Source organism: Cygnus olor, chromosome 8 (genome assembly GCF_009769625.2).
Source record: "Cygnus olor isolate bCygOlo1 chromosome 8, bCygOlo1.pri.v2, whole genome shotgun sequence".
Lineage (NCBI taxonomy): Eukaryota > Metazoa > Chordata > Aves > Anseriformes > Anatidae > Cygnus > Cygnus olor.
This window is the reverse complement of record NC_049176.1, coordinates 22,494,295-22,518,016: the sequence shown is the minus strand read 5'-3', so window position 1 is coordinate 22,518,016 and position 23,722 is coordinate 22,494,295. Positions and strand designations below refer to the sequence as shown.

General features: G+C 45.4%; 2 protein-coding genes and 1 non-coding gene across 9 annotated transcripts in view; 2 read left to right on the top strand and 1 right to left on the bottom strand.

The window, feature by feature from the left end:
• The first annotated feature begins 762 nt into the window (after nucleotides 1–762).
• Nucleotides 763–877, top strand: LOC121074435. Its single transcript, XR_005822336.1, has one exon. It is a non-coding gene; the product is annotated as a U5 spliceosomal RNA (small nuclear RNA).
• A 239-nt stretch (nucleotides 878–1,116) lies between these two features.
• On the top strand, nucleotides 1,117–20,340 carry KIF2C (kinesin family member 2C). Of its 4 annotated transcripts, XM_040565940.1 has the most exons (22): nucleotides 1,117–1,276; nucleotides 1,351–1,445; nucleotides 3,429–3,533; nucleotides 3,763–3,811; nucleotides 5,512–5,559; nucleotides 6,512–6,631; nucleotides 7,364–7,474; nucleotides 7,872–7,972; nucleotides 8,229–8,324; nucleotides 9,528–9,582; nucleotides 9,670–9,832; nucleotides 10,097–10,187; nucleotides 11,765–11,828; nucleotides 13,219–13,310; nucleotides 13,593–13,735; nucleotides 15,090–15,294; nucleotides 15,723–15,833; nucleotides 16,345–16,412; nucleotides 18,177–18,285; nucleotides 18,363–18,479; nucleotides 18,845–18,971; nucleotides 19,638–20,340. In XM_040565940.1, exons 1-22 carry the CDS (start codon nucleotides 1,213–1,215, stop codon nucleotides 19,712–19,714), a joined length of 2,211 nt encoding a protein of 736 aa, XP_040421874.1. In that variant the 5' UTR covers nucleotides 1,117–1,212; the 3' UTR covers nucleotides 19,715–20,340. The 4 variants fall into 4 exon arrangements, with proteins under 4 accessions (XP_040421874.1, XP_040421875.1, XP_040421877.1 ...); XM_040565941.1 differs by lacking the exon at nucleotides 5,512–5,559; XM_040565943.1 differs by lacking the exons at nucleotides 1,117–1,276; nucleotides 1,351–1,445 and adding an exon at nucleotides 2,622–2,968.
• ARMH1 (armadillo like helical domain containing 1) overlaps nucleotides 12,224–23,722 on the bottom strand; it is a 20,168-nt gene continuing 8,669 nt past the window's right edge. The window contains exons 9-14 of one of the 4 annotated variants that reach the window (XM_040565954.1): nucleotides 23,500–23,622; nucleotides 23,175–23,247; nucleotides 22,012–22,141; nucleotides 21,150–21,227; nucleotides 20,681–20,789; nucleotides 12,226–12,836 (exon numbers count right to left, since the gene is read on the bottom strand). In XM_040565954.1, the coding sequence (XP_040421888.1) occupies nucleotides 12,772–12,836; nucleotides 20,681–20,789; nucleotides 21,150–21,227; nucleotides 22,012–22,141; nucleotides 23,175–23,247; nucleotides 23,500–23,622 (578 nt within the window). In that variant the 3' untranslated portion in view covers nucleotides 12,226–12,771. Of the gene's footprint in view, nucleotides 12,837–17,181; nucleotides 17,509–20,680; nucleotides 20,790–21,149; nucleotides 21,228–22,011; nucleotides 22,142–23,174; nucleotides 23,248–23,499; nucleotides 23,623–23,722 lie in introns of those variants that run through there. The other 3 variants (XM_040565955.1, XM_040565957.1, XM_040565958.1) reach the window with 3 other exon arrangements.

Here is a 23,722-nt window from a genome sequence, read left to right as displayed (position 1 = left end):
AGCAGGTAAGGGGGAGGTCCTGCTGTCCCAAAATGAGGAGGATAGATAAGGTAAACAGGATGAGCAGCGCGAAATCAGTAAAAACAAAAATCATGGGCCCTCTAGTCACGAGAGAAGAGGGAAAAAAAAGAAAAGGAGAAATTAACGGTTGGGCAAATAAAATTGTACATGTGTTGTATAGAAGCGCGTCGAGTAGGTTGTGAACCTGTAGCGCTCAGCACATGAGGAAACAGGGGAGAAATCAGGTGTCAGGTAACGGGGAGTATAAGGTTATGGGAAACTTTTACTGTGCGCACCTCCTTGCAGGACGCCCGCCGTTGCAACCACGCATAAAACATCTCCACAGAAGGCCCTGCCTGAAGAAAATCACTGAGAGTTTTCTCACACTTCCCCCCCCAGCTTGGTGCCTTACCGCGGTGCACCCAGTCCCTCGCCCCAGCCCCCAGCACAGGCACTGAGGAGGGTGCCCCAGCACCGCCCCCGGGCAGCGCCGCGCTGGCGGTACCCAGCACTCGCGGCCCCGCCCCCACGCCCCGCTCATTTGCATACCCACGGTGCACCGCGCGGCGCCGCCCGCTCCCGCCCGCTCCGGTCTCGGTCCCGCAGCTCCCGCGGGGCCGCTCGGGGCCGGGAACGGGGCCGGGAGGCGGGGAGGGGATGGGGGGAGCGGGGCCGGGGGGGGCCGGAGCGGGCGGGGGGGCGGCGCCGTGAGCTCGGAGGCGGCGGGCGGCGCTGGGGCCGGGCCGGAGGGAGGGAGGCGTCATACTCTGGTTTCTCTTCAGATCGTATAAATCTTTCGCCTTTTACTAAAGATTTCCGTGGAGAGGAACAAGCACGAGTGTCGTGGAATTTTTTGAGGCTCTCCTTCGGCAGAGCTGCCCCGATTTGGTTAAAAACAGATTGAAAAAAATACTTTTCAGCCCCGTTTCATCGTACGCTTTTCCTCGTTCCCCGAACTCGCTCCGGTTCCCCTCACACCGCCGCCGCTCCTGTCCCTGCGCTACAGCGGGCTCACTGCGCACGCGCAGAACCCCCCCACCCGCCGTCCCGAACTACACCTCCCGTCATGCCCTGCCGCGCGCGGAGCACGCTGGGGATTGTAGTCCCGCGGCACGCCGCCTCCCGGTAGGCCCCGCGGCACGCCGGGCGCGCGGCGTTTAAATCGGCGGCGGTTGGGCGGGCCTGGCTCTCGCTGTCCCCGCCGCCAGCACCATGGACCCCCGGCTGTACCGGCACGTCTGCCCCGGCCGCGTCGTCAACATCCAGCGCAGCAACGGTGCGGGGGGTGTGAGGGGGGTAACCCTGGGGGTAACGGGGGGGTAACGGGGGGGTGACCGTGCTCTCTTCCAGGCCTGATCCACAAGGCGACGGTGAGGACGGTGAACGTGGAGAGGTCCCTGGTGTCGGTGGAGTGGTCCGAGGGGGGCACCGTCAAGGGCAAGGAGGTGAGGCCGGGCCCCGCGTCGCTGTGTGCGGTTTCTCGTTCTTTACCTCAAAAACGTCCCCGCGTGTCTCAGCCGCAGCCGGCTCCTGCGGCGCTGTCTCTGCCCTCGGATGCGTAACGCTTCTTCCAGGCTGTTACAGATAACGCAGCTGCTCTGCCCTGATTTCAGGGGTTATCTGTAAATAAGCACCCCCAGGTAAGGTACGCGAGAGGTGGGGACGCTGTGACCGCAGCTGGGCGGTGCCAAGAGGGCTCCTGGCCTTGCAGGGTACCGGGGGCTGCTCACCATGCTGCTGGTGGGTGCCTTTCAGTGCCCCCACAGTCCTGGTTCTCCCAGCTCTGCGGTTATCTGTTGGCTTTTGGTGCCTCTGGCAGTGCCCTTTGAGTCTTAAGACTTTGTAGATCTACAACAAATGCAGCGTTGTTTGATACTTCAGTGTGCATTTTTTTATAGTGGGGTGTTATAACACCAGCCCTGGTGGACCTGGAGGGATTTGTAACATCCACAAGACAGCCCTTGAAGTCTTAACTGTGATGCAGCTTCATCCCCCTTTCTCTGGGGCACAACGTACTGAGAGGCCCCCAGCTGTATTTCTAGTGCCCTGCTCTCTGATTCCCCTATGCCTTACTTCTCAGGGAACACTATCTCCTCCTTAAAGTTACTGACTTTTCTTTCTATGTGACGAGAACCTTGTACAGAGAAATGTCTCAGAATAGACAAGGACGGTTTTGGGCTAGAGTCCAGGTAACAACGGCACTGTTGGATTTGAATCGCTCTTGGCCAGTGCTAGTCCAAAACGTCCTAGTTCAGTGTAGAGAAAAGGGCGTGTGGGGCCCTGCTGGTGGAACCTCCGTGTTTCCCTGGGGTGATTGAGGTTGTACTGAAAGCCTGACGCTTAAATTCTCCTTTGGTGAATGAGCAAACACGCTGTTCTTGGCATTTTCTCTGGGAACGTAGGTACTACAGGGTCTCTGAAGCGGCTGTTCTTACATGCTGCTAGTGTTTACGATACTGTCCACATACACTTGCTTCTGAGGTGATTAATTTTTCTGATTAGATACGTACAGATTTTACATAAATCAAGTCTTAAAGTTTATTTCTCTTATGTTAGAATGTGGTATCTCCAGGGGTGTGAGTGAGTTTTGCTCTTTTTTATATGGACCCTTATTTTATCAAAGTAAATTAAAATTTAATTGAGAACTGAATAACTTCCTCAAGTGGTGCTTGTATTATTGCTTCAACATTAGGTGAATTCCAGTGCAAGCTGCTGTGACACCAGAGTTATTTTTGTGTATACGTGCTTTCAAGCTCTTCTGCAGGGTTAGGTTTGGCAAAACTGAAACAAGCGAGGTGGTGCCTTTTGTGCTCATGCCTGCCCTTGGCCGCCTGCCCCACGGTCGCTGCCCTGCGCCTGGGTGCTGCGGAATGCTGTGGAGGCAGGATTATGACTTCACTGGAAGGTCAGGCAGGAGGTGGCAGCTGGCCCTAGGTAAAATCACTTGCAATTGCCAGAGAAAATGCAGGTGAATTGACTTTCGGATTAAATGCTGAATCCCTTGTTTCCAAGGTTTAAGTAGCTCTCTGAAGCTTATTTCAGTAAGCGCAGTCACGCAGTAAACTCTTAATGGTCTCCTAGCACAGAAGTCATGGAGATTTACTAAGATTAGCTGTAAGAGATTAAAGCAGTTGATGCCAAATGTGCTTTGCCTATCTCCTCAGAAGTCTTCTATGGCACCTGCAGAGCTGTGTGGTGTTTGGCAGATGAGGGTAAATAGCATAACTTGCTCATTTCTTCTAGTGCAATTGGACATATGAGACTCTTCAAATGGAATATGAACTATTGCCTTGCACCTTGAAGCTAGAAGGCTACTTTAACTTAATATTTGGCAAGCAGTCAGTCAGGTTTGTTTGTCTGTACTGAAAATCAACGTGTAAAGAACTGCTGTAGGTGGTAGCAGCAATATTTTACCTTTGCTCTTGCAGATTGAGATTGATGATGTGATAACAATAAATCCTGAGTTAACAGAGGAACTACATGCTGCAGATGTGAAAGAGAACCTTCCTTTGCAAGAGAATGTAACTGTACAGGTAAGCGTTTTAGTCTCTCCAAAGGTACTGACATGTCAGCAGCAGCATGCTTTAGACCAGATCTTTTTATAAATGATACTGTCAGCCTTACAAGTCAGAGACCTCATGCTTTGTGTTCTGTCTCACCGTTAGATTTTGGTCAGAAATCCTTGTTGTATTAACGTTTTGTAGTGCTGTGCTAGGTATTCATGGCTTACTGTGATGACTAACAGCACTCATTGTTTTCCAGAAACAGAAGCGTAGAACAACCCTTTCAAAAATTCCTGCTCCACGGGAAGGTGAGAAAATATTTCCTTTCCTCTTCAAAACAGTGGTGACCCTCCATTGTAGCCATATTATTCCATTTTAGTGTCTCATAACGCTGCTTGTTCAGGCAATGCTAAAAAGAGCATACCCGTTCATACCAACACTCTCGAGTCCTGAGTGCAGAACTTCTGCCAACAAATTGCCCTCCTGTTCCTGTGAGCTCAGGTTTGTTGACACGTTGCCCTTTTCTTCAGTATTGCTGTAGTTATTCCTTGACACTGCTTTAAATGTCACTAGGAAGTTCCTGCTGCAGTGAGGTTTAAAGTTTTTTATGGGATTTTGCAAATGCCACAAACAACAAAAGGTAAGTGATAGTTATTAAGACAAAAAGGTGTCAAAATGAGAATGGAAAGGGCAAGGAAGAAATAGCAGTGTCAAATGGATGTCTCCCCTTCAAATAGTCCCCCTAGACAATAACATGAGCTTTATTCCTGGAGATACTTCAGACTAGGCAGCCAAAATGCAAGCTGGTGTGCCATAGCTCAGTGACTTAGTGTCAGTACAGTGTTTTGAGCAAAGCCAGAAGAGAAGACAGATGTGAAAGCGTGGGATTGCTAAGGAGTTGTTTTTCTTGAGGTGCTGGGAATTAGGAAACTCCCATGTTTTTTTAACCTTTTTATCTTTTTAGTTGACTCTTGCTTTTGAGTTGCAAGTGACAGCATTAAAGGTCTATTTGTAATGTACTCAAGTGATGCTGAGGTCAAAGGGTTGCAGACTTAACTCTTAATGTACACAGCTGGACAGAACTTACCCTTTTACATGAGCTGTGAATGGTTGCATTTGTCTGGCCTCTTTTGTTGTACGTACTGCAAGACAGGGAAACTGGAATCAAAAGACAACAGTACAAATCCCCTTGTATCTGAGAGGCAGGAACAGTCCAAGAAGCTTAATATGTCAGAAGTTTTCCTGATCATCTTCAAATGCAGAGAACTCTCTGTAGATTTTGTGAATCAGCAAGGAAAATGACGTGGTAAAGTAGTGATTGTCTCTAGACAGACCTGGTTAATGGAGTTGGATAGCCAGATGGAAAAATAAAGGTGTTTTAATCCAGTCATTGGCTGATGGAAAAATGTCCTCACAGAGGTTGCTGCTTCCCTGAAGTACAGAATCTAATGGCAAATCTGACATGCCTGTTGCCTTTGCTACTGGTGGTCTTGTCCCTGAAGACTTGCTCAGAGTACAAGAGGGAAGCAGTGACTTCAGCATTCATCAGATATTATCTATTATTGCGGTTATTCCCTGACACTCACGGGCTGTATGTGTCCTGTAACAAACTCTATGCTGCACCAATCGAAAAGGTAATGTTGGCTTCAGGTTTCAGTTCTTAGGCAAAGCAAATTAAAGAAGATCAGGAGGCGTCTGTCTCCATCTCTCTCAGGAAAGTGAGGAAAGCAGAAGCAGTGCTTTCAGAATGAATTCAGAAACAGATACTAAGTTCTCTGAAGCAGTAAGAACTTTAGAGGATTTTGTACATCCTTGTGCACAAGAACAATCTGAATCAAACCCATCTAGATGCAGCAAATCCTGCAGTTAATATTCCTGTCTAGGAGCACTGTTTTTTGCACAAAGTGCTGTTGAGTTTGTGATGAGATCAGGTGTCTGGGCATGTGTGGCAAAAGGAATGAAATACCATCTCTGTGTATAATGAAATGGATTCTTTCTTTTCCTAAAGTTGCGTCAATGGCACCTAATGTCTCTGCACCTGAGCAGAAGGATCCAGGTAAAAAGTTAACACGTGAGCACTGAATTTTGTGGGCACAGTTGTAAGGAATTTGATCCAGAATTGAAATTCACCCTTGATGTGAAACAAATCTAACTTCCTTTCAAATCATAGTGATTAATTCTGGATAAATTCTTGCGATTGCTGGAGGTGAGAGTAGTTCTAGCTTTCATATCACACTTCTATTTTTTCATATCAGACTTGCTTTCTTTACAAACCTATTGAGGTGTATGTTCCTGTCACCTGCTAAGCTTCCCGGGTGAGTGATTTGTCTCAGTGAAAGAACTGTAACTAGGTATGAGGCAATGGAGACTGCCTACAGAAGGGCCCTTTTTGAAGATTTGCTGTTGCAATTATAGGTAGTCTGTCTTGTAGCTGAATTTAGTGTCATCAAGCTATGCACCACACACACCATCTCCATTTGGATGTTGTAATGGTGGGCATGATTTGGCTCATGACCAGTTTTCCTTTTGGATGTGGAAGGCATAAGAAATAAATTCTTTTATCCTGACTTTTCCTTAGAGCTTCCCTAGATAACCCACTCTGTATAGCAAAATTAGCGGTATAGCCTTGGTTTTCATACTGTCACCATCACAGTTAATTCGTAGCCCTGTGAGTGTGAGACTTCAGAGGATTTCCCAGTTCCCTGAGTTGTAACTGCCTCCTTCCTAGGTATCAAGGTTCCAGAACTGCCATATTAGTGAACCCTTAGTGGTATCTGGAAAGAAATTCACTGAAGCTGCAAATCTGGAACGAACTGTGTGCTTTTCTGTAGTGGTCACTTCTCACCCACCTACCTTTCCAACAGTGCTTTATCCTAGGCTTTGGTAATGCATCAGAGATCTGAAAATGGTTCTTTTAAGCACAACCTGCACTTCTTGGAGTAAATGATTACTTGCAAATGTCGGAGTGTCTGATGCATGATGCTGAACTTGAATTTGTTTTTCCGAAGCTATGCGTGGCCGCTCCAGGATGTCTGTCATCACGGAACCTCAGTGCAGCCTCCAGGAAAATGAGATGGGGGTGGATCCCTGCACTTCTACACAAACAAGAAATAATTTGTCAGTTCCTGGTGAGTGGAAAAAGAACCCAGAGAATTCTTAATAAGAAGCAACGTGCTTTGTATGTATTTAATTAGGTGAACTGCAAATCTAGGAGGAAGAGCAACCCCTACCCCTTCATATATTAAATGAGAGAGGCAGAGTTCTGCCACTATGTAAACATCAAGGGCTTCTGCCTGAAGGGGTTCTCAAAGGACTTTGGAAACTATGTTGTTGAAGGATGGTGTACTTTGTTAACAAGAGAGCTGCAGCTGTGCTTGTGGTGCATGTGGTATCTGCATACCAGCATAAAGTGGCATTTGCGGGGCTAGAGTGGGAAGCAAAGTGCCTTAATAGTGCTGACAGCAGGCTCCAGCTATACTGGTTGTAGCTCTACCTATACCAGCTGAGTAAAGTAAGAACTTTAGCCTGCCTGAATAATGAATCTGTAGTTATTTATCTTTACCAGACCTACCCCATGAATAGCTGTGGGCATTCCTTGCATATTAAGTTTTGCAAAGACGTTCAAATAAGAGGCTTGATATTAACTTCTTGCCTAGTTGGTGTGGCACTGATTTGTAGTTCTGAATAAAAGTTTGTGATTGAAGGATTAAAAAAACTTGCACATATATTTTAGCAAGTTCTTCCTCCTGATCTGGAATTGGAGTTGAGGAATAGCTGTGGTCTGTGAGGATTTGCAAATTACAAAATGTTCTTGATCTTTGGGTTCCAGTTATTGTCTTTGGTGTGGCTTCTTTCTGCAGCTGGCCGAACCAAGACTAGTAGGCTGAGCTGCGCTCCAGAACCCTCATTGACAAATGGAAATTCAGAGGATCATCTGCTTTCTGCTAGAATGAACCCTTCAGCGAGCCCAGGTACCTGGGAGCGGTGGGTAAGGACTGGCTCACCGGTCAGAAGTGCATCACTGTGATTGCTGCTTTGTGTAGTCCTAGACTAATGCTTTGAAAGGGTGGCTTTGGCAGCAAGACTAAATATCTTAAGTATTTTTATTATAAATACATCATTCTGTTAGAGTGGTTGTCTCCTCAGAAATGCTGCCCTTAGTGATGGTGTGACATGCTAACCAGCTTCTGATAGGTAGATCTGCTTTGGGAAGGAAGCGGTGAAATATTAACAACCATTCTTCTGAAGATGACTATTTCCTGTACCACTTAGACAGGCTAGTCTGTCAGTAAGCTTGACATCTTTGTAAAACATGTTTAAAACATAAGGTGAAAATTTATTCCAAGGAAGTGTTTTCATTTTATCTAGTTCGGAGAAGATCTAACATTGTGAAAGAGATGGAGAAAATGAAACACAAGAGAGAAGAAAAGAGAGCTCAAATTAGTGAAATCAGGACAAAACGTGCACAGGTAGAGTACTGTACCCCAATAAGGGGAAATTCTATTAGGTAGTACAACCTGGTAGTTGAAACCAAAATGTATTTTGGACGGACTTTGTTCTTAAGTTTATGCCAAAGGATGGATTGCTTCTAGTTTCAGAATGTTCTGAATTTGTGGCCTTTGAGTGAATACTTTTCTATCTATGTAGTTGGTTGTGTTTGGTGTGCTCTGGGGCTTTTTTTCTGTTGTGGGTTAATTACCTTCATGCCTATGTTTTCTCATGCAGGAATATGACAGCAGTTGTCCAAACTGGGAGTTTGCACGGATGATCAAGGAATTCAGAGCAACTTTAGACTGCCAGCCATTATCTATAACTGACCCAGTAAGTAAATACTGAGGCTGCTGAGTGCAGCACATAGACACTTCGACTTCTTTATTTTGTACTGATGGTTTTAGCAGATGAGCAAATTAGTGCATCACAGCTCTTGGGAAATCCTCTGAGCATATTGTGATCCTGAGGGCACCCGGTGGTAAATGTAAGGTCACTTACCTCTCCTATTTAGGGCTAAGCTGCCTTGCATTACTTTGCATATGGCACTAGCAAAGAGTTTGCACTTTGAAAATTATCATGCAGTGCTTTGTGTGTAACATCAGTAGTTTTCAGAGCTTGTAAATGGCAGAGCCTATTACATAGCAGTTTGGTTTGTAGGTATAGGTATAAATAAGTTAAAACAGACTAGTGCCCTGTAACAGTGTTAGATGTGTGAGTTGTATATTGAGTAATTTTAGAGTAGGTCAACAAGTGAAAGAGCAAAAGTAGAGGTCAAACTACAAAAAGCAGGTTCAGCAGAGACCCTCAGCAATTACAGAGGTGGCATTGTTTAATACCTGAGAACAAGTAGTCTTTGTCTAGCAAAAGCCTTGCTATAGTCAGTGAAAAAATGACAGCATTTAAGTTCAAACATGAGTAGGTGCTGACTAGCATAGAACATGAGGTAGTTCGTGTACTTGCATCCGACAGAGCTGAGAATCAGCTGTTTGTATAAATGTTGCTGCATGACAGGGATGAGCTTGTCATCTCCTACTACCTGCTTCAACCAATGGAACAGGCACTTCTCAAACCCAACTGATGTGCAGATGTGCTGCACAAATAGCTAAACTTACTGCACCAGCGAAGAACTTCAGGTCAAAAAAACCTCCAGAGGTAAATTAAAATAATAATTTACCTGAATTTGACCCTAGTTGCAGTAATAAGATCACAGATTTTGCTGGACAGCTGGCCAAGAACTGAACACGTTATTGACCCTAAAACAGAATATTTGGGACACTTTTTTAGCATAGGAGCATTTCTGTGTGATATGTTGAGAATGCTACCCAGAAGTAAATTGTTCATAGTGTTGTTTGTGCATTCAACGGACTTTAAGACTTACACTCCTCCCTGAGCGGGTCTCCTCCTGATCAGTACCAGAGGAAACTCATCAGTGTGTTGAGAAGTCAACGTGAGGGAGCATGGAACCTTTCTCTGTGCTACTCAGTACGTGTAATTAGGAAATAATTATTACTTGTTTTCCTAATTTTCTTTTAGATAGAAGAACATAGGATTTGTGTCTGTGTCAGAAAGCGCCCTCTAAATAAACAAGGTGAGTGTTCTGACAAAGCAGATCTGACTTTGGAGCAGTTTGACTTTGTTTATTCATGTTAAATCTGAGGGTCTCTTCCATCAACAGAACTTCTCAGAAAGGAATGTGATGTGATTACTGTTCCAAGCAAATGTGTCCTGCTGGTCCACGAGCCAAAGCAGAAAGTGGATCTAACAAAATACCTTGAAACCCAAGCATTCAGATTTGACTTCTCATTTGATGAACTGGCTTCTAATGAAATGGTATACAGGTAATGCTTTCCTCTCATTTGGATTGATTTTCAAGATAGCACTGAGCTATGGCTAGATGACAGCCTAGTTGGAAGAAACTGCTACCTGAAGTAAATATGAAAATTCCTTTTTGGAGGAAACCGAAGGACTGAAGTCCAAAGCTCAGTTTTGGTGTGGCCTTGCAAATAAAAGGACATCCTTAGGAAACTAGCTTCTTTAGGAAAACTGATAAAGCAGGATGTGAACTGCTTAACTTAACTGTCTTTTACCTTCTGAATATCCAGGTTCACTGCCAGGCCTCTTGTACAGACCATCTTTGAGGGTGGAAAGGCGACATGTTTTGCATATGGCCAGACAGGCAGTGGCAAGACACATGTAAGTTTTTCTCCAAAGTATCCAATTTTCTAGCTTTATCTAAAGTATGTTGAAGTTCCTTGATGTTACAGGGTTGTAAAAGGAGCTCAAATCTTGCTTTATTTTCTTAAAGATAATAGTTTCAGTTGTTAATCCTCTTTTTCTGTATTTCTGTAGTTAGAAGTATTAGTGGTTTTCCTCTGAAGTTGTGAGTAAAGTCATGCTAAAATTATCCCATAGCTGATTTTTAAAGACTTAGAACCAAGGATATCCTGACATGTTAGTGGCAGAGCCATAGCCATCACTTGCCTTGAACTGCTGTTGCTGCCCTAACTTTGCAAAGTAGGGCTATTAGCCTACATGTGAGACAAAGGCTATTGTCTGTATTGTATTTTGAGTTTGGAGACATTCCAAAGACCTTAGTGGTTATGTAAGAAAATGCTTCTTATCGCACGTGAACACTTAAATGGTCTGGTATTGCGAAGTGGTGGAAATTACTGTGTTCACTTTCTAACCACTCCTTCCAGCCCACCACCTGCAGTTTCAAGAGAACTGGAGATTGTGTTTTCTGCCTCAGAGGTGTTATGTTCTAAATTTTCAGCAACTGGGTTGTCTTTTTCCCCTTCTAGAAACTAAAGGGAAGGAAAATGGAAACTCTCTTCCTTTACACTATGGTAGTGGAGCCAAATCCATTGTCGTCTTGCTCTGCAAGAAGCCTTTGTCAGACCAAGGTGGTGTGAGCTGGAGTTGGCTAGCTAACCAGCTTAAATGATAAGACAGGTGCTGTCATTCAAGTGTTAGAGGCAAAGTTTAGGCTAGGTTCTCCTATCACTATTATGCAGTCAACTGTTTATCACCTCCAGTAACCCAAAAGGAAGCACTGTAGAGATTTGGATATAGGCATCTTCGTTGCACTAAAATGTGCACACAAACCTGCTCATCTGAGCATCATTCAGCTGTGAGGCATTCAGATTTCTTAATTACTTCCCCTTCCTGATCCTAGGGCACAGTAGTAGTGCAAGGACAATAGCTGCACCTTGAGACTGGAATGCTGCATATTAAACTTGGGTAGATTGAGAATATATCGTGGGATTGAGTTTTAAATAACTTAGTTTCGTGTAAAAAATGGTAAAGCAATTCACATAGCACAAAGTACAAATTGTGGGAGGATTAAAGGTATCTGTCGAAGAAGCTTGGTGCACAAGGTTGATTCATTTTGATATCACACGTGAGTTTTTGAAAGTCACAGTGAAAACGGTACTAAATTTATTTCCAAACAAATGAGTCTTTGCTCTGGCCAGAGGCTGTTCAGTTGCACTTGCATTTCCCCTAGGAGGAATAACTGCACCGAATTCCTATGAAGTAGTTATAACTGCAGAGCCTTACAGGCATTTAGCTGACACTTTGCATAGTCCAAATCTCCTCTCTGAACTGATAGGGAAGTAGAAAACTAACTTTAATTGTACTGTTGTAATCACCTCACTGACATCAGTTATCATATACATGATAACTTCCCAGTATGTTCTCAGTACTAAAATCAGGTAGCCTGACTTGCTCTTGTGCCATATCTCACTTTTGATGGCCTTTTCTCTTCACAGACTATGGGTGGAGACTTCTCCGGGAGAGCGCAGAATGCCTCTAAGGGCATATATGCTTTTGCATGTAAGTTGATTCTTTAGATATGAAAATCAAATTTGTGCATGCTTTTCTTAAATAGATAAGGTCTGTTTTTGTATGGATACTTTGATTTTTTTTTCTGGGAAAAGGTACATAAGTTTTCATTAATAAGTGGTGGTGTTTGTTGCAGGAGGTGGGATTAGTTTTTCACAGAATTGTCTAGGTTGGAAGAGACCTCCAAGATCGCCGAGTCCTACCTCTGACCTAACACTAACAAGTCCTTCACTGAACCATATCACTAAGCTCTACATCTAAACGTCTTTTTAAGACCTCCAGGGATGGTGACTCCACCACTTCCCTGGGCAGCCCATTCAGTTTCATAAACTGTATTTTCCATCCAACATCTAGTTTTCTAGATCCACCTGCTATTTATCACTTGTCAGAAAATATTTACTTTTGAGATGGGTGACAGATCTTCTTGTTTGACATTTGCTGGGCTGAAACATTTAAGGCTGAAACATTTAATTTTGAGTTCTGCTTTGCTTTTGTCTCAGCCTAAGGATGGTGCTTGGAAATAGCCTGACTTGAATGCAACAGAACACTACCCACTTCTGGTATAAAGCTTTTTATACAGAAAGCATACGAATGATTTATTTTTTCATTTAAGCACTAGATGCAAAAAAAAGGTGCACACAAGCACCCATTTCTGAGAATATTTTGTAAACTCCTCCTTGATATAATCCCTAGAAAGCACCCTGAACCCTGACTCCTGTACTTCCCTTATAGAAAAGCGTTTTGTGAAACTACCTGTGTAGCAAGGCAGTTGAAACAAGCAACTCTTTGCTAGTCTCTGAATCAGTTATGACTGGCTCTGAAGGAAAGTCTGCTTTTCAGATCAAAGTGTGAAGTCTATTTGTGAGAGACTGAACTCGATTCAAACAAAGGCCCAACTAATCTGGTATATTGTCTCCAGCAGCAATGCTGATGCTCAGAGAGGTGTCTTCCAGATTCTCCACAGGAAGAGCTTCAAACAAATGCTTGACTCTTGCAAACCTGTCCAAAGCAATAGCAGATTATAACTTTCTCCCAGACCAGCAAGGGGGACAGTATTTGCTTATCCTGATCTTACTGGATCAGTTAGCATTGCGGTATATATTATTAATATAATTAATATATAATATTAATATAATATTAACGGTAGAAACCTCTATATCCCTGTGTTTTCAGTCCCTGGATGACAATGCTGCTGAAACTGTTTTCCAGATGATAGCACAGCATTAACAGCACTAATTGTTCCACATGTGTTTGCTCGGGATAGCTATCATTCAGCTGCCAGAAGTACTACATTATGGCTAAGCAATATTCAAAAGCAGTTCAAATAGCAGCTAGGACATGTTTTAAATTAGTTAACTAAACTCCTGTCTTTCCTCACCAGCTCAAGATGTCTTCCTTCTTCTAAACCAGCCCAGGTACAGGAGTCAAGACCTGGAAGTCTATGTGACTTTCTTTGAAATATACAATGGAAAGGTAAGACTTTTTAAAAAATAAAAAATAAAAAAAAAAATCCTGGCATGACTTCTTTGACTGCATATTTGATAAGTAGAAGAATAAAAAAACTTAATAATTTCAATAGTTCTATGTAGTCTATTGTTCTTGGCATGTTTGGAATTGAATTGGAAGACTACATTAAATGTGCTGTTCCTACATCCTATATAGTTCTCTACAAAGACAGCATAGACTAAGTAGTCTCAAGTCTCTTTCTCAAGGAGAGTTGTTCAGATTTGCCTTGATTTTGTTGCCTGAATATAGGTGTTTGATCTCTTGAATAAGAAGGCAAAGCTTCGAGTCCTGGAGGATGGCAAGCAGCAGGTCCAGGTGGTTGGCCTTCAAGAGAGACAAGTCAGTTGTGCTGAAGATGTCATCAGAATGATTGAGATGGGCAGTGCATGCAGGTTTGATTGCTTAAAACAATAAGAAAAGTCCATGTCCTGTTGTACCTCTGTATCTGCAAAAAATGTGGTGACTGTAGCCCAGGGCTTGGAGATTTCAAAGAGGAGCCTGTTGTACCCAGTAACAGACAGGCACTGATCCACACCTCTGCATGAAAACAAGAGGGTTACAGAATAAAGGACTGGCAGGGATGGTTTTAGCCTTCCTTCCATAGTGGCTGCATGTCCTCACATCTCTCCAGAAGAGAGAAACCGCTCAGCTCAGGAGATGGCTGCCCTGGTGCCAAAACTGAATGCCTGCTTCCTAGAAGTAGTTTGCAGGAACATATGTAGTTCCCTGTGGGCTTGTAAGATCAAGGAAGAGCAGCTGGCATCAAGCTATAGCTGCAAAAATACTCAGTCTTAACTGCAGGCCAGATGAGTTGTTCCAGTAGCAGCAAAAATGCTGCACGTCATTTGGGGATCTTCTCTAAAGAATCCCTGAGAGAAAGTGCGGAGGGACAGCTGTAGGCTTGGCTGCTCATCTTGGCAGGCCGGCTGCAGTTGGGGTATCTCTGCTGTTGTACTGGCTTGTCTTTGATCAGGGGCTAAATTCTGTATCAGCAAGTCTTACCTGTCTAATAAGGTGCAGCCGTTAGGGAAATATTACTTGGCAAATGAGAACTCCTTGGCTGCTGTGTTACATTGCATGTGCACCCTGAAATCTCACTTAGCCAAAAAAGCACGCACAGCAGAATGACATTTCAGCCAAGAACTGTCTAACACTTCAGGCTCCTGCCTCCCCCAGCAATTTTTAAGGACATCCTCCTTCCATCTTCCCCTAGGAGCAGGGATGTTGCGGGTGGGACAGCAAACCTGCCAGCCCTTGCAGGGTGTGAATGATGAAGGTCACAGTGAGGTTTATGGCACATCAGACTCCAATCTCTTGCAGTGACGGGGCAGGTGCAGAGGTTAACCAGCAAGCCAGCTTGGCTGGGGAAAAGGGATTTACCATGAGTGTAATGTGCTAGCACAGCTAATGCTGTTTAGTGGAGGAAGCTTGGCGGAGCTTACCGTGTGATAGCAGATGCATTAGGAGAATGACATGCGGTCTGCTCTGTGGCAGGAATATGCTGTGCTGAAGGTATTTCTTCCAGCTTCAAATGCATATAAGGTATCAGAATATTTTTGACTGCTAGTGCAGGCTAGCTGAGTTGAGCCAGGCAGCTTGATATTGGAAGTGATTCTTTAATTCATGCAATCTTGAGGTATTAATGTGTGGGTTAAACAACTTAACTGAATGGCTGCAGGTCTAGGGTTGTTGGGACCTCAGTCTTCTGTGGCACAGTTCTAACACTTGTTTGCTTATTTGTTGTAGGACATCCGGACAAACTTTTGCAAATGCTAGCTCTTCACGGTCACATGCCTGCTTCCAAATCATACTACGCCGAAGAGGGAAGCTGCTTGGCAAATTTTCCTTGGTGGATCTGGCAGGAAACGAGAGGGGTGCGGACACATCTAGTGCTGACAGGCAGACACGAATGGAAGGTGCAGAAATCAATAAAAGCTTGCTAGCTTTGAAGGTGAGCTATAGCTCAAGGAGCAAATGGTACTACTCAACACAAGGATTGTTTAACTCTGGGGTTATATGCTCTGTTTCTTTCCAGTGCAAGGGAAAAGAACAGCTAAAGGGATCTTAGTTTTGTATTTTAATAACCCTCAAAATGATGTGTATACTTCCATTTACAGTGTTTCCAGGAAGGCAGTGTAGTTTTGTCAGACACCCATTTCAAGCTTCATTCAAGTTTTTATTAAATGTATGGTGGATATACCATGTATCTTGTGACAGTCAAATATGTGGAGTCTATTTAAAAGGCTATGAAGCACATACAGAGCAATGGAGATGACCGTTCTCCAGCCTCTTGGGTTTACTGGTAGTTGGTGGCTGTAGCTTGCAGAGTTCTTTGAGAAAAGATGCAAATGTTGCATTCATGACTTGTCTTTTTCTTAGGAATGTATCCGAGCTTTAGGCCAGAACAAATCTCATACCCCTTTCCGGGAAAGCAAGCTGACCCAGGTGCTAAGAGACTCTTTCATAGGAACTAACTCAAGAACCTGTATGGTGAGTATGTGCATGGCACAGCTGAACCCACTCACCGCTTGTGATCTCTGCAATTTGTCCAGATAGCTGCATGCTCCCTTTCTAAGGGGAGGGGACTTGGAAGTCACAAAGCTTCAGTTTTCTGCAAAAAAAGTCTTGCAGTTTTTCTCCTCAACTCACCCACAGCAACTGAGACCAACAACCAGCGAGCTCTGATCCAGCCCCAGTAGGAACAGGGCAGCAGAAGCCACTTTCATACAGTGGATCTACAGTAGAACCTGGAGTGTGCTCAAAAAGCTTTGCTTCCTGTGGGAGGCACAGCACCATGGGTGCACATAAAGCCAGAGGAAAGCTGGATACAGAGTCTCTCACATGTCCCACAGGAACCGTAAAGAAAAACAGACTTGACAACATCTTAACACTCTGATCCTTTTCCCTAACATCTCACAGCTGCCTGGTGGGATCTGCAGTGCCATTAACGTGAGCAAAAGGCAGACGTGGGACTCACTGTGGCTTTCTGTTCTGTTTGCAGATAGCAATGATTTCTCCGGGCATGAGTTCATGCGAGTACACCTTAAACACACTGAGATACGCTGACAGGTAATGGCCTTTCTGGCCTGGGGATTCTGCTCTTGTTGCAGAATGTGTTTTGGCTGCTTTTACACTGATCAAAAGTTCTCTTGGTGTCATTGTCCATGGTGACAATTTGGAGGTTCCATTTGCTGGGAGCGAATAATCTTAAAGCTGTCTTCAGAAACTATCATGGGTGTGGTTTTGTGTTTCTGTGGGGGGGGGTAATAGAGTTTGTGTAAAACCATAACTGTCTCCTTTACTCAGAGGAGTGTCTTATGTAAGACTTCAGATCACCTTGTTTTTTGTCGGGAGTTTACCCTGTTAGCAGCGCATCCTGAATGGTTACATCCATGACCTTTACTTTTTGCAGTATTCTATGCAGGGTCCCCTATGTGTGTGCTAAGAATGTTTCCCTGACATGACCCTACAAATGATGCGGAAGGACAGTAGGTGTTTTTGATGGACTTTAATAGAAGCTGATAGGGTATGACACTTCAGAGACTGGGTGAAATCTAAAGAATCTGGAGAACTCGGGTGCCTTGCAGCAAATGGTGTGAGCATGGATTTTGAATGCCCCATGGTTGGGCTTTGGGTACCTGCAGTGCACAAAAGACTTGTAGGGACTGAGACTAAAGATTCACAAGGGGGTCTTGCTTGAAACCTGGAACTACTGTGCAGAGCAGTGAGAGCCTTTACGTGCCCTTACACCTCTCTGGTGAGGTGACAAGCAAAAAGGGACAGGCAGACTCTACAACTACAGGGAGAGTATTTTAAGTCTAAGCTCAACAGCTAAGGAAACAGCTAAGCCTTTCCCTCTTTCACTAGGGTCAGTGGCACTTGAATTTTTTGTTGGTGATGCTGTGTTGTGTGGATCCGTGTGCTGTGGCTGTAGAGCCTATGATTTCTGTCATACGTTAACAAGATGACATTTCCACACTTCATATTTGGTAGCTTTCCTTCGTTTGGTTCACAAAAGGCTGCTCGGTCCTCTCCTTTCCAGCCTCTGAAAGGATGTCTGCTAATTCAAGTCACAAACATTCAAGAGCACTAGGGATCTTGACAGGCTTCCAGATTTTGTTCCGGATTGAAGGCTTTTTTCTGGTGGATAGTCATTCCTAATCACCTGAAAGTACAGGACAAAATGCAACATCTGGCTTATGGTGTGCTTCAGTAAGATGCTAGTCTTCAGTTGTACTCACTGGATTCTTAGCTAGTGCACAAGGCAAGTTCAAGCTATAAACAGGGTGTGTAAGCTGGAACCCGCTGGAAATATGAAGCTGACACTAGTAACTAGAATGAAGTACCTAGCTGATGCTTGACCTCTACCTCTAGCTCCATGTCATCAGATATGATTGTTATCCGTATAGGCCTATTCTGGCATGGAGGGCCTCAATGGGAGGGGTGGGGATCAGCCTTATTCCTTTTCTTTCCATACTAAGTCCTCTTAGTTGGTCATGACAAACCAAGCTGACATGTGGAAGATAGCCTGTGTGCGCGAAAGGCTTTGCTGGCAATTAGTATTGTGTACTTGGAACACTTCTCTCCAGGAGAGGTCCTAAATTGTTGTGGCTAGGCTGGACATTCCCAGCTTCCCTTCCCACAGTCCTCTGTAGTTTGTCCATGAAAGCTCGTTCCAGGTGTGGTAATGTGGATTTTTTAATGAAGTCAAATGTTTTTGACTTCATTAGTCAATGAAGTCAATGCTGAGCACCGACTGAGTGCAGTAGCTGTTTTGTGATGCTGTCGCTCTGAAATTGCTGAAAGACTGAGTGGTGAATCCTCTTGTTGCAGAGTGAAAGAGCTCAGCCCTCATAATGGAGGTGGTGAAACACAGAATCACATGGAGATTGAGAACGAGGAAACGGAGATCAGTGGAGAAAGCTCAGGTCTTCAACACAATGTATGTGTGGGCAGTGGGCTGAACAAATCTTAAAGCTGGAAACAAGCTGCTCTTCTTACTTGGGCTGTTTCTTGCAGCTCTCCAAGGATGAGGAGGAAGATATGTCTCCCCACATGTTCAATTTCCGTGAGGCTGTGATTCAGATTGGTGAACGGGAGGAGAAGGTTGTAGAACAACTTAGAGAACTGAGACAGGTAGGTGGAAGAGGCAAGCCCAGCCCGAGCTGCCTTCTCTATGTTGACAGGAGCTTGCCTTGTCTGAGCCGAGTGCTACTGGGTAGGCTGTGGGCTGTAATGCAAGATGCTGTCAATGGCGTTACCTTTTCCTCACTGCCAGCTTTTCCCTCTGGTTTCCTGCCCAACCGGTTAAACTGTGGAATTCTGGTGCTTGTGGCCAGCCAGTCCCCCTCCCCTCCAGCTAGCAATCTCTACTTGCACCAACTGATACTGGTCTGCCAAAGCTCTGCTTTGATTTGGTGTGTCATATTCAAAGAAACTCATTGAACTTCTAGAAAGTTGATATCTCTGATTTCTCTTCATGGTCTTTCTTGTAAATCCAGAAAATGACGACTGAACTTGACTACCTCTTGGGAATCACAGAGCAACCAGACTATGATCTTGAGACCTTTGTGGGCAGAGCTAAGTACTTCGTAGAGGAGAGCTCAAGAAATTTCCTTAGTGTCAGAGGTATGTTAATGCTTCTTGAGACAGTGCCTACTCAAGAGTTTCTGAATAGCACTGTCACTAATCTTTTTTCTCTAAGATCTGAAATAACATCAGCTTATCTATCTGGGAGGGGTGGTGGTGTTGAGCACCCAGTCCTTCTGCACTGCTGATAGTTCTGAGCACTTACGCTGTGATCACCTAGCACAGACTTGAGATGTCCTTTCGTCTGTACTAGCCAAAACGTTACTTTGAAAAGTATCTTCCACTTTCTCAATGCCACATAAAACTGCCCTCTCTTGAGAATAATGCTATACCCACTAAGAAGAGTTGACGTCTGTTTTATTTGTTGGTTACATAGCTTATCTCTTGCCTTGCCCAAAAAACAGTGACTTGAGAAATTGATCACAATACCATGTCATAGGCATTTGCAGGGGTACGTCTACTGTTTCCACTTCTGTTTTCGTGGATATTGGGCCTTAATATCTATCCACTGTAAAGCTGATGAGCTTTGTGAGATCAGGCAGGATGTGATGTTGGGGATCTGATGTTGGCTGAGCTGTTCTTGCACAGTTCATTTGCCTCTGGGGCCCTTGCAGATGGCAGCAGCTGAGGGGCTGAGAGGAACAGCTGGGCTGGAGAACTCAGCCCTCAGGTCAGTCCCCCTGCTAATCCTGTCTTCTGTTACAGAAACGTTGGATGCCCTGGCGGTCGCCATGCAGCTGGAGGAGCAAGCCAGCAAGCAGATGAGCAAGCACAGGCCTTAGTAAATACAGCAGAACCTGATTCACAAGCAGTCTTCTGTATCTCTTGCATGTTTGTCAGTGGTTTGAGTAACTCCTATTTTAAATGCAGTAGGGTGTCTGCAGGTCCGGTGAGCCTGAGGGCAGCGAACGTGGCAGCCTCTCTCTTCATGGCCTGGTATCAGGGGACTCTGCAGAGACCCTGCTAGAAACCATGCCTGCAAGGCTTGGGGAGGGGGGGCCTGAGTGTGTGCTAGGTATGTCTAACATCTGGTCCTTTGTTAGTGACAATGGTCTCCTCTGATAGAACTAGATACACATGTATAATTTTCTGGTGTACATATAACTTTTGGTCCAGGTGTGCTTGAAACATTGCAAAACTTTTGCAAGTCTCTTCTAGGAAGAAAATGGACTATATGTAACTGTAAAAAATCAGTATTTTAAGAAACTTGATAAATAAATGTTCCTGTATTTAATTAACTTCTATCTTATAAAATATTTCTTACTGATTTTTTGCTAAAGTCTAACTGTTCCTAAAGACTGGTTGGTGTTGTGGAGAGAGGCTGATCTCTTGGAGGAAGCTTCTTTTTAAAGTCTTTACACTTGTAATGTTTGCATAAAAATCATTTAAAATAAATGTTTCTTAATCGAGATTCTGCTGGGTAGATCTTGCCTAGTGGGGGGGAGCCTCTAAACCAGTCTCCTGTACTTGAGCAAAGCCCAACAGGTTGTAGTGAGTGGCTCTGCCCTTTTGGTAGCAGGAAAATGGGAAGGGCCCTGTGCCTCCTTTGTACCTCTGGAGTTTAGTTAGGCTTCAAAGGTAGCCCCAGGCTGTTATTTCATGTGTATCTTCCATGTGGGAAATGGAGAATGTGCCACATAAAATAACATGTTCAGCAGCTTTCCAACAATGTGAGTAATTTGTGATAATGTTATTGTAAGGGGGGAGTGTTGCTGGAGAAATGACTGTGACTCCAGCTTCATACATACCTTCTGTGGACTGCTTCCTTGCCATGTCTTTGGGGATGTCCACTAGACTGGAGGCCAGTTCTTCAGCCTGGGCTGGATCCATTTTTGTGTACCAGGTCTCAGGACTGTCCTGGAAGAGGTCATGATGGTGTTATGACTTGTAGCACCTGGGCTCTGCCTGCATCGTACTATGTACTCCACCCCAGGAGCCAGACTCAGGAGGGACCTGGTTTGGAAGAGCTCGAGTCACCTCGTGCCTCATTCTGACACCAAGTTCCCACTGTTACAGTCCTAGCAGGAGTCTGAGAGAGCAAGGAGTCAGAGCAGTTATCTTCCTGAACACAGCCTGAAGGTAAACACTTCTCAAAGGTGAGGCTTTTCTGGAATCTTATTCAAGACTGGATTTTTTGTGAGAAGTCCAATCTCTACACTCATGCAAAACAGACTGAGCTCCAAGGGCCATTAAAACCTGTAAGAAAGGCATGCTTACCATCAAGAGCTGGAAAAGTGTGTCCCCTACTGCCTTCTTTATGTGCTCTTCCACAAAGGGAAATGTATGGACAAAATACTGCAACAGAACAGAGTTGGTGCGTGTATGACACAGCTCTAGGTAACTTCCATTGTTACATGACAGGTATTCCCTGAGCCCCCTCCTTTAGCAGCACTTTAGACAGCACTTCATGAACAAACCTACGAGGGAACTTGTGGGCCCCTGCTCAAGCCTTATGTTCCCCTCTGCTGTCCCCCAGTGCCAGCTCACTGACAAGAGAAGGGAGGGTGTTTGCAGTGGAGTGGTTACAAGGGAATTCATCCTGCTGAGCTGTCCATGCCTGCTCAGATGAACAGCAGTTTGTAACCCCCCTTTTCACCCTGAGTAGCCTGATTCTCAGTTGTCCCTCATTTGGCCCCTTCCTATCTACTGACACCGTGGTCCTTCCTCTTCCCAGTCATCACCTGTGACTTACACAGACAGAGTTGTGCTGAGGTGGCCAAAGCTCTTTATGCAGCACCAGCAGGACAAAATATCCTGCTTATAATTCTGTGCTAGTATCTAGCTCCAGGCAAACTGCGTTGTTTAGCCCATGAGCTCTGTGCTTGCTACTCCTGGCAAGCTGGTGGGTAGAGCAGATGTGTGAGGGCCAACGCTGGCTTCTCAGCACCTTCTTTTTGGTGGTTGGCATATAGGACAGGAAGCACAGCTACTGCCTGAAGGAAGTGCCACTCCCAGCTTTGTGAATAAGCCTGTCTGCTGTGCTCAGAAAAAAAAAAAAAAGCCTATAATGCAGGGAGCCTTTCTGTTCAAGCAATCTGAAACTGTTACACTGGCCTCCACCACATCCCATCACACTCACCTTCAGGGAGATGCTGCCATGTCTCTGGCTGGGCATGTGTTCCGTGTTCCCCACAGCAACCATCAGGCCATGCACCACTTTCAGCTGGATCAGCTCTTCAGCCACTTCTGCTGACTCCTTGGCTAAAATGCTGCAATAAGACAGGCCGTCAGCCCCTACCCTGTACAGGGGAAGGGGCACACAACAAATTGGGTCTGGCCCTCTTGGTGCAGACCTGGTGTGACCCCAGTGGAAAAATGACATGTTCCTGTTTCTACCTTGCCCTAGAGGCAATGATGGACTGGAGACAGGAAAACAAACAAGCAAACAAAATAAAAATAAACATTTGGCTGTACATTGATTGTCAGTCATTTAACATGTTCTCGCTGAGAACCAATTGTTTAATTATTGTCAGGCGCTTCCTAGTGTGTATTAAATTCTACCACGTTTCCTGCATGACCATAAAGAACCCAGGACTCAAAATGGAAATACCACCAATGTTATTGCTTCTGTGAGCATGACCCTGGAAGACGCTCCAGTGTGCCTCTGTACCCACTAAGTTCATCTGCTTTTGTGGGATTTTTTTTTTTCCCCATCATCTACTTTTGTAGAAAAAGTGATCTTATAGCACTATCTTGTGGACGCTGCAAGAAATTCATAGCGAATGCAAAACTTTAGCATAAATGGCTGAATTTGAGGATTCTGCAGATTCTTCCACCGGGCAGCTGATGTTAAATAAGGTTTAATTACTTGTGGCTCCCAGCTATGTGGAGAATACGGTGGTCTTCATCAATAAAGCACTCTACAGCCCTGTGCCGTGGAAGGACGCACACACACATTGCATCCAGGCTCAGCCATAAAGGGGCCATTGTGACAGCACACAGGGCCGGAGCTGAAGGGATTCCACATCTCCCTATAAAAAAATAAAAAGTAAAACCCACTCCAGTGTCAGTGGCAGGGAGGGTTTGTGCACTGCTACCTCCAGGCAGCAGCTCTGCCCTGAACACACGCATCTCCAAGCAGCCTAGAACAGGGCTTGGCAGAGCTGGGGTGTTCAGCCAGAGAGCAGTGCCGGAGGGGAATGCTCCCTGGAGGAAGGTGTCCCAGTCCATTCCTGTTCAAAGGAAGATGCTTCCCTAAAGTCCTTTTCATGCTCCTGTGGGGTTTGCTCCAAAGTTTCTTACCCGATGGCTTTTGCGGCAGCTGCCTGCTGAATGTACGCCAGCATCGGCTCCCTCGGGCACAGCGCGTTTGGGTCTGCAGGAGGAAAATCAACCAAGCGAGAACGATGCTTTGGAACAGTCCTGAGGTGTGAGAAAGGAGGGTGGGGGGCGGTAACAGGAAAAGAGGATTTCTCCTCAGGGAAGGCCTGTGGCTGCGTACCCTGCAGGGTGCACCCGCAGAGGCCACTGCAGCCCGCTCTGGGCCGGGCTGGAATTGCCCCCCTCGCCCCGCAGACCTCAGCAGATCTCTGAAGGTCTGGGCAGCCCCAGCCGGGGGCACCGTTACCTGCGGTGCTCTCGCTGCGGGAGGCGAACGCTGTCTGCCCGGGCGGCGTCAGCGCGGCCACCAGCGCCGCCAGCAGGGCCGGGCGGACCCGGAGGGGCATCAGGGCCGGCAGCAGCTGCAGGGCTGCGGGGACAGAAGGCGCCCTGAGCACCGCCGGGATCTCGTGCCAGGTACCTAATCCACCGCCGAGGGACAGTTCAATCCTGTTTTTGACCAGATCGGG

Bases quoted from the DNA above. Each gene is read 5' to 3' on its own strand.
- KIF2C (XM_040565940.1), top strand. From the start codon at position 1,213: ATGGACCCCCGGCTGTACCGGCACGTCTGCCCCGGCCGCGTCGTCAAC. The intron at 15,834-16,344 runs GTGAGTATGTGC...TTCTGTTTGCAG, and splicing joins CTAACTCAAGAACCTGTATG to ATAGCAATGATTTCTCCGGG. The intron at 18,480-18,844 runs GTAGGTGGAAGA...TTGTAAATCCAG, and splicing joins AACTTAGAGAACTGAGACAG to AAAATGACGACTGAACTTGA.